Genomic DNA, 9,832 nt, shown 5'->3' on the forward strand with positions numbered 1-9,832 from the left:
TGTATGTACTGTTTATGATGAAAGTAGTGTAAATAATATGTGTGTGTTACAACTGTACTTCGAACTTATACCGTACATAATAATCTGTCTTCAATGTATTTGACAATATTTTGTGTTATACTTTTGTCAATTGTGATTAAAACGAATGTAATTTAGGCAAGGACGAAAAAACCCTGCTACGTTCCGTAGACCTTTGCTATAAACGTAGCATTTTTCTACACTTATAAGAAAGTTTCTTCTAACATTGATCGTCCAATATTGAAACACGTTTGTAAGGAGTCTTTTGACACTGTGAAAGACAGGTATCTAGAACAATAAATTGATAAAATATTGCGAGGTAACTATGTGTTTGAAATTGTAAGTGAAACTCGCATAAGGCCTATAAGTAGAAGACTATTTGTGTAATAAATAATGTATAAATTTATTACCTTACCTTTATCCTTTTTGATTTCATTTAAAAACCTGCTAACAATGTGTCGCACCTGGTGTGTCATTGCATTTTTCTTATTTTATACCCTAATAGTAAATATTAGTAAAGTACATAGGTTACTAAATTTGCAACTTTATTACAGCTATGACATTTTGACAAAAACTATAAATCTCTTGACTATACTTCAAAATAATTTAAAATGGTTCAATGAATAAAAAAACTTTGACGACATTGTCATTAATTGACTGATTCGCCAATTTGTATGAAACTTTTATACAAAACTTATAGATGTTTTATATAAGAATAATGTGTGGATATATGTAGATATTAGTCTTTAACCACGTGTAATCGATCCAAATGGTTGTTGTGATGTCTATTAAAATTGTTGGTTTTAACTTTTGTTTCATTTGCATGTTACATAATAGTTATTTTTGATATAAGTGCGGAAAGTTAGTCATTATTCACGAGGCTCGAGGCTTCTTGGCCCGAGCCAGAGGCGAGGGTCAAGACGCGAGACAAGTGAAAATGACAAATCCGCACGTGTATCAAACGACGTTTTTTAATACATTTGCGGAAAAACTACATTGAAAGTAAAATAAAACAGTATTTAAAAAAACTCACTTTCTGCTAGTAAATTAAAATAATGAAATACAACCACTGCAACCATTATTTAAAAGTCTAGATGCAAATATAGTTCTAACGTGCTGTTTTTGTTTATTTTCTGTAATATCGGTCTGTAACCACTTTTCTTATTATGAAGTCCTGGTACTTTTGTTTAAACTTCTTTAGGAACCCGTGCACGGTAGTGAGATACAATTGATAAATTGTAATACATAAAACAAATACACTCTTTTGCAAAAAAAACGGGCACCTAAGGAAATTTACGTTCTAAAGTCGATTTGAGTTAATTAAGTGAAGTAAGAGCTTAATCGTGTAAATTAATGCGCGTGAAGTGAATTCGGGCAATTAAAAGAAAAAAAAACGATGGATTCTTTAAAACCGATGTACACGCCCAAACAATAAGAAGTGGTCGGCAATAAAGACAAGATTTTGTTTTACTTTTTTTAATTAAATAAAGTTACAAATGTAAAAACCTAATAACGAGTGTGACCTCCTCTTGCCAAAATCACAGTTTGAATCCTTCTGGGCATGCTTTCCACAATGTTTTTAATAACGTTTTGAGGAATACGTTCCCACTCTTCTGCAATGACTCTTTTTAGCTCCCTGATGTTTTGTGAAGCAGGTTGCACTGATCTTACCCGTCTCTTTAGAACATCCCAGACATGCTCAATTGGATTGAGGTCAGGACTTCGAGCTGGCCAATCTAAACGACGGATCCCAACTTCTTGCATGTACGCTTCCACGTCGCCAGAACGGTACGGGCGAGCATTGTCGTCCATAAAAATGGAATCTTCCCCAAGCGGAGTCAATGTGGGTTGTGCATATGGAATTAGGACTTCCATTATGTACCGGTGTGCATTTAATGTTCCATTTTCTATGAAAACTAACTCCGTACGCTCCGTCGAATTAATTGCTGCCCAAAACATAACGGAGCCTCCGCCATAAGGAGTGATTTCTTCGAACACACTCCCGCATAGCGTTCCCGTGGTCTTCGCAGCACTCGCCGGCGTCGTCGGTCCTCTCCACACAAAGAGATTCTAGCTTCATCAGAAAACAATACTTTATTCCAGTCCTCCAGAGTCCATGAAGCACAGTTCCGAGCAAACTGAAGTCGAGCAACACGGTGCTCACGGAGTAATTTAGGGCCCCGAGCTGGGCGGTAACTCCTGATATTGGCAGCCAAAAGCCTCCTCCTGACCGTCCACAAGCTAACTTCTACTCCTCTTACTTCTTCAAGGCTCTTCTTCAGGTCCACACTTGACGCCTTACGATTCCGCAATGCCTGACTCACCAAAAAGCGGTCATCTCTTGGTTCTGTGCATCGTTTTCTTCCCGAACCGGGTCTTCTTTTGACCGAACCGGTCTCTTGATACCGTTGCCAAGTCCTCTGGACAGTTGAACGACTCACATTTAGCCGCTGAGACACATAAGTTTGCGAACAACCTTCTTCAAGTAGGGCTATAATTTTACCGGCCCTTATCACTTTATCACTCATATCAAAAAGTGGTATTTAATGTAAAAAGAAAGATTAAATTGTTTAATTTGCAGAAAATATCCAAAAAGTTTTAAAATATCGTAATCAGTTAAAAATCGTTTCAGCAATTCGCGCCATTAGTAAAGCAATTTTAGAATAATCCGCAATAATCATTGACTTAATACTTAATATAATAATACTTAACATAAATTATATGGACGTCGGGTCCGCGCTAAAAAGTGTCCGCACTTGTAAGGCGCTAAAATCGTATACAGAGCGCGACACTCCGCTTTAGTCTTCATTTGTTCTACGGACAGCGCGATACTGCGATGACATAACAATTTAAATTTCGAATAGGTTGACTTAGGACATTTTTTTCGTGGTTTTTGTATTAGACCCGTCGTCCATTTATTTGTAAGTCAATGGCAATAATCATTATTTTTCTTTTATTAATTTCAAATTTTAAATTTGGAACGTAAAGAATCATGCCAGGATGCTTCAAATAACATGCCAATATATCGTCAAATTAATAAAACCTATTTCTTGGTCTTCTTCATTGAAGTAGAGAAAAAAATCTAGTGCTCGTTTTTTTTTTTGCAAAAGAGTTTATATACATAAAAATCTCGCCTGTCACCCATTCAGCGGTAGGCAGAGACCTCCACTCGATACGTTCATTATATAGTATTTGTAAATAAATATAAGTTTTAATGACGAATGACTTACGTCACAAAGCACATAAATATTACTATATACTTAGAATAATAACGCTTAGAAACCTAGTCCGCACACGCTAAGTGAGGCAAATTGAAGCGCTCCCAATGGGCCTATATGAGCGGGCGGGCCTTCAGTGCTCAAGGTCAACTTGCACCGCGAACAGCTCAAGAATTTTAGCTAAAAATGACTAAATCAGTGTAAAAATACGTCAGACAAACATAAAATAGATACTAACATCACATTCCACAAGGAAGTAACGCGTTTCAACTTGTATTTTTATATAAATATTCACTAAAACCGAAAATTAACCTACTACTAAAACTAGCCTACATGAATTTGATTTTTGCCTCTCTTGTGACAGTTCGTTTGATATGAAACTATCGTTCTATGCGTTATTCTTCTAAGACTATATATATTAGGGGTTAAAGTATGAAATTGCCGTTTCGCACTGAAAAATTAAAACAATTTTTTTTAAGATTAAATATATTTGTTTAATCAAAGTTTTTTCCCTTGTTGTCTATATATTTCTGCCATGTAATCGGAAGGTCATTTAAACCTTTGCGATAGAAGTCTGGAGACCTGGACTCCACAGCTGTGTGAAGGGATTTTTGTACTGCTTCCTGGGAATTTTATTTCCATACAAAAAAAAATCAAATTGCGGGAAAAAATGGTAGTCGGTCGGGTCGAGGTCCGACGAATATGTAGGATGATGGATAATTTATATCTGCAGGTCTTGTAGTAGTAAAACTGTTTCTCAAGCAGTGTGAGGTGTTGCGTTATCATAGAGCAATAACGGTGAAGCTGTTTTGCTGCGAGTTCCGTCGTCATTATTCAAACGCCATATGTCATATTGTGGGTATGCTAACATTAAACCATGACGTTTCGTGGTAGTTTGATACGGATCGGCTTCCATCATTACCTTCAATTCAACGTTATTTACATTTGTGACTGGTCTTCCTCGTGGTTCTTTCTTCAAGTCGTAATTTGCCGTATTGCCGGCGTTTGCCGTATTTGCGTATGCCGTATCCTCTCCAAATACAGCATTGACAGTTTCTGCTACGTTAACTCCATGTGGAAATTCGTATTCGAAAATTAGGTACTCAGATTTTCGCTGTATCTGTCTTCACGTTAAAAGCTGAATGTAAAGACAATTGAAAGTCGAACAATCAAATATCATGTTTTTTAAGTTAAGCATGTTTTACTTTTCGTGTGAAAAACGTTTCACTCTGAAATCGGACACCATACAGGTTTAATTTTAATTTAAAGTGGCCAGTAAAATAAATCGGCAATTTCATATTTAAACCCCTATTATATTAATACTATATTAATACTATATTAATACTATATATATATATATATTAATATAATAAACTTCTTTAGTTCTGTGATGTAGATTTGAAACAACAGTAAATTTAAAAAAAAATAGAAAAGTAAAAAGCACTAGTGTGAAAATTCCAACTTTCGGCACGATTTGTAGTGCGAAAAATACCACGTTTTGAGCAACTGTATTAAAAAGTGCATTAAAAGCTTATACACTGTAACAACGTTAACTGCCTCCGTGGCCGAACGGTTACCACGCCGGACTGCCACGCAGAGGCCCCAGGTTCGATTCCCGGGCCGGGAGAAATATTTGTATGACCTACATTTATTTCTCTCGTGAGTTTAGGTGTAATTTGTGGTTGTCTAGGTGTGTCTCCATGGCACCCGCGACACAGGGTTTCCCTAGTGCGGGGCTATGTTGAGTGTGTGCGTTATTAAAAAAAAAAACTACAGGTAAATAAGTAGCCTGTATATACCTATGTAAGAAAAGGCACAATTAATACTTTAAAGGTTTATGATATGTTTTTCATATTTTAGTAGCAGTTTACTGCTACTAAAATATGCTCCTGGTGAAAGAGTTTGTCCAGGGTAGTACTGCCACCTTACTTATTTCTGCTGCCAATTATTAAGTACCGGTAAAGTTGCTGGTGAAATTACAGGCACATGAGACGTCAACTTATGTCTCAGGGTGACGGGCGCTGCGGCAGTGCTCCTCAGGTCTTTGCGATTTTAAGCTTTGAGTGGCTCTGCAACTGTTATGAATAGGCTTGTAGCTTATCATCAGGCGCATGACTTGTTCTTCCCGTCACTAGATATTATAAAAAAAAGTTCTACGACTTTTAAAAACTGAAGCAATTTTTATATATGATTCTCATACAAATTGAGGAACATTTGATTCAAGTGGGAAACCGAAAATGCATTTGTGAATTCAAAAAAAAGTAGAGAAAATGTGATTGTATTCATTAGCATAACTTATTGTAACTTTACCATCGAGCGTTTTTGCGCGTGTTTGTTACTTCTTATGTACTTAGAGATTGCATACCAGATTGCATACCTTCATATCTTCTTTGTCTCACCTATCTTTTTTTCACATTCACTGAAATTGCGCGCGACCAGCTTAAATTATATTTAATAACCTTTAAACCTACATTGATTAAAATTTTATTTTGATTAATGTGCTATCTACTAATAAATAATAATTAAACAGATTTGATGCCACTTAATTAAAGTAAGTAATTCTGTAATATAAATAATTTGCTATCCATCATTATAAATAACTCCACATAGATTACCGATAATTTACGCTTCTACTTAAATAACATTAGTACACTGACTGACAGTTATCTTAAACTATGTGATGTTCCCTACTTACTATATATACATACTTCCAACAAAATCTACTTGAAACTGTACTACAGTGAAAACGACTCACGGTACAAATAATAGCACAGACTACAACATTTACTTACTAATAATTTAATTTAACCTAACAACCTAAGAATCTTTTATAATGAAGTTCACAAGAATCAAAAATTAAACACAAACAAAAGCCTTTAAAACTACAAGTCAAAATATCTACACACGTACACATCATAATATGCGCTATTACGGCTTCATTAAACGAAAACGAAAAACAGTGTTATCAGCTTTGATTTTATTATATAGCAAAACGCTCTTGTAATCACAATCCGCGCCAGTGGCAGCGTTCCTACGGTAATCCTATAAGAAGTGTCCACGCGGATAATCCATAGATCTCGTTAGCTGCAAAATGTCGTTGATATAAAATGGAAGGCTGCGAATGGAGCCGCAGCAGTCAGTCAGGGGGTGACAGTCACTGCCGAGGACTGCTCATCATGATCCCCACAATCAGCATGGAGAACCAGACGGAAATTTATAGCTACGGCGCGTACTTTGCACCCCTCAGGTAATGAATCCCTTCTAGACAATTCAATTGTAAAATAGAAGAGTATTTTGAAAATTGTATTAACTTACTAAAATTACTAAAGCAAATTCACAGCAAATTGCTATAGAGAGACCAAAATAAATCCTAATACAATGTCCCAGGTCGAACGGCCCAGGGGATGTAGAGCTGCTGGGTGCAGGGCTTACGGGCGAGGATCTAGCGGCGGTGCCAGAACATTGGCTAGGGTTCGCCGCGCCGCCGGTTAGTGCGCACACGGCGCTCGCCTTGCTCTATATCTTCTTTACCGCTGCCGCTTTAATCGGAAACGGTCTTGTAATTTTCATCTTTTCCACGTAAGTATTAAGGTATTAAACATACATTATAAACTTAAATGCTATAAGCAACGTCTTGTCACAGGATAGGTACGTGCTGACCACTGCCCACTAATAATGACACTTACTTTTTAACAGAACAAAAAGCTTACGAACTTCAAGCAACCTCCTGATTTTGAATCTTGCAATTCTGGACTTTATCATGATGGCGAAGGCTCCGATTTTCATCTACAACAGCGCGATGCGAGGATTCGCTACCGGTGCGTTTGGCTGCCAGATATTTGCGGTCATGGGTGCTTACAGTGGCATCGGCGCTGGCATGACTAATGCTTGCATCGCTTACGATAGGTAATCTAACAAATAATTTACGACGATGTTATTAAGGTTGGAACACTGGTGTAATGGAATAGAAGGCAAATTTAGGTCATCCAGACTTTCTGTCACCTTGCCCAAGTCACGTCTATAGGTACTCTGCTTATATTAAAGAGCTACTTTTACTGGTTGAAAATGTTTTAGATAATAAAGTATTTTTTTGCCCAGACACTCAACAATTACTCGGCCTCTGGATGGTCGATTGTCACGAGGGAAGGCACTGTTGATGATTGCATTTGTATGGATATACGCTACTCCTTGGGCATTATTGCCGCTATTCAAGATTTGGGGCAGATTTGTCCCAGGTATGTATCAAAATTACTTGAAATCTGTTATTGTAGTCAAGAAGACTGTCTTATATATATTATGTGAACGTATTTTAAAATTTTCAGAGGGATATCTAACATCGTGCACCTTCGACTATTTGACAAATACATTTGATACAAAGCTGTTCGTAGCTTGCATCTTTGTTTGCAGCTATGTTTTCCCAATGTCTTTGATCATCTACTTTTACAGTGGAATTGTTAAACAAGTATTCGCTCATGAAGCAGCTCTAAGGTAAATGACCACTGAATAAAAGAACAGTTATTAATGTTATGGCAGGTACTTATAAATTTAAAAATGACATTTGCTAAAATGTTGAACTATGAGTAAAATTTCTTCAATTTTGCAGGGAACAGGCTAAAAAGATGAACGTTGAATCTTTGCGTTCCAATCAGAATACAAATGCGCAATCGGCTGAGATCCGAATAGCAAAAGCGGCGCTTACTGTATGCTTCCTATTCGTAGCTTCGTGGACGCCTTATGGAGTTATGTCACTCATTGGAGCTTTCGGTGACCAACAACTACTTACCCCAGGGGTATAATAATTTTTTGTTATTTATAACTTGAGTAATTAATAGTAAACGGAGCTAAAATTTAATCTTGCGCAATTATCTTTAGGTAACAATGATTCCTGCTGTAACGTGTAAAGCAGTTGCCTGCATCGATCCATGGGTTTATGCGATTAGTCATCCAAAATACAGGTAAATATAACGGAAAGGTAACCTATCAATGAATTCTGTAGATCAACGAATAGAAAAAATGAAATGTCAGAGAAGTGGCCAGTACCTCAAACTATAATATGTAATAGTACATAAGAAACAAAAATAATATCGTAACAACATCCATGGTCGTGCTCCTCAACGATTGTCAAGCCTATTGTGTTAAGGTGCACAAAACCATACTTTCAAACTACCTAATTAACTGTCAAGCTGGTCTGCAACTCAGAGGTCCCGGGTTCAATTCCCGGGCAGGTTTGTATGGCCTATATTTATTTCTCTCGTAAGTTTGGGTGTAATTTGTAGTTGTCTATGTGTGTGTCCATGGCACTCGCGACACAGGATTTCCCTAGTGCGGGGTTATGAATGTGTGCGTTATTATTAATTATGATATTTACTGGACAGTTAATTACATTTGAACAATTTACAGGCAAGAGCTTCAACGACGAATGCCATGGCTCCAAATTGACGAGCCTGATGACACTACATCAACAGCCACGAGTAATACCGTTAGTTCAGCACCACCAGCTGCCTCTGCATAACTCTAGTCTCTCACAATTAACCCATACCTCGCTCAAAATGAGACACTTACTCATTTTTAATGTTAAGCAAATTTTTATCTATACAATTACGACCACGGCTTGCTAATGGACTTCGAAATTATGCGTCTTATAGATTATAATCAAAACAAAGAATGAATAAATGAAATCATATAAATGTTAGTATTCATTTTTGTTAGTGTTAACTTCAATAAATATAATTTTTTTTTAAACATTTATTAAAAACAATGTTGACTTTAGAACGATACTCTATTAAAAATAATTTAAGAAGTAAATAAACTCTGACAAAAAAACTTTTAAGTAGTAACACAAAATTGTGGAACGTAACATCTAACGAAAACGTAACATCTAACATCATAACATCGTAACATCTAAACGAAAAATGTAACATCTGGTCAGGCAGGAATTGATGAAGACGCACATGTAATGGAAAAAACAGTACTCAGAACAGAAAATGTAGATACACCAAAAATATGCATATTAAGCTCCAATAAGAATAACACAATTTTGACCACTGCTCAAAGAATATTTTCTGAGGAATTTTCCGTTGTCCATTATTTGAAGCCAGGAGGAGGTATGGTGAATCTCGTGAAATTGATAAGCACTTAACGGGCTTCACAAAACGAGACTTCTGTATTGTGTTTATTGGTGAAGAGGACTTCAAGAAGACAAATGATTACTTTGTTTTAATTAGTAGCCTAAGAGAAAAGTTACAAAAAATTACATATACGAATATTGTTGTTGTTCTTCCTACTTATAAATATGGAATAGGTTTCAGTATATATAACTCGAGAATTGGCACTTTTAATAATTTATTATGGTATGACAACGAGATACATGGATACGCATATATTCATGACTCTAATTCGAAATTAAAATATGACTATAGTATGTTCAAGAAATATAGTGGCACTCTTAACAATTATGGATATAACTCGATTTTTAAAGATTTGGATGAACTGATGACTGGTATAAGTAGTAGCTTATCATTAGAATTGATTGCTAAAAATGTGGGAGTATTGGAAGTAACAAAAAATAGTGGTTCTACAGCAAATCGTAACGATTC

General features: G+C 36.2%; 1 protein-coding gene across 1 annotated transcript; it reads left to right on the forward strand.

Moving 5' to 3' along the window:
* The first annotated feature begins 6,374 nt into the window (after nt 1-6,374).
* LOC113234056 (opsin-2) lies at nt 6,375-8,878 on the forward strand. The gene is made up of 8 exons (XM_026469291.1): nt 6,375-6,483; nt 6,624-6,815; nt 6,933-7,142; nt 7,335-7,471; nt 7,559-7,724; nt 7,840-8,026; nt 8,109-8,191; nt 8,637-8,878. Exons 1-8 carry the CDS (start codon nt 6,413-6,415, stop codon nt 8,746-8,748), a joined length of 1,158 nt encoding a protein of 385 aa, XP_026325076.1. The 5' UTR covers nt 6,375-6,412; the 3' UTR covers nt 8,749-8,878.
* Nucleotides 8,879-9,832: the final 954 nt, after the last annotated feature.

Source organism: Hyposmocoma kahamanoa, unplaced genomic scaffold, assembly GCF_003589595.1.
Source record: "Hyposmocoma kahamanoa isolate Upper Pololo Valley unplaced genomic scaffold, ASM358959v1 81, whole genome shotgun sequence".
Classification (NCBI taxonomy): Eukaryota; Metazoa; Arthropoda; class Insecta; order Lepidoptera; family Cosmopterigidae; genus Hyposmocoma; species Hyposmocoma kahamanoa.

Excerpts from the sequence above, each read along its gene's own strand:
- LOC113234056 (XM_026469291.1), top strand. The coding sequence starts at position 6,413 with ATGATCCCCACAATCAGCATGGAGAACCAGACGGAAATTTATAGCTAC. Across the intron at positions 6,484-6,623 it reads GCGTACTTTGCACCCCTCAG|GTCGAACGGCCCAGGGGATG; the intron begins GTAATGAATCCC and ends ACAATGTCCCAG. Across the intron at positions 7,472-7,558 it reads TTGGGGCAGATTTGTCCCAG|AGGGATATCTAACATCGTGC; the intron begins GTATGTATCAAA and ends TAAAATTTTCAG.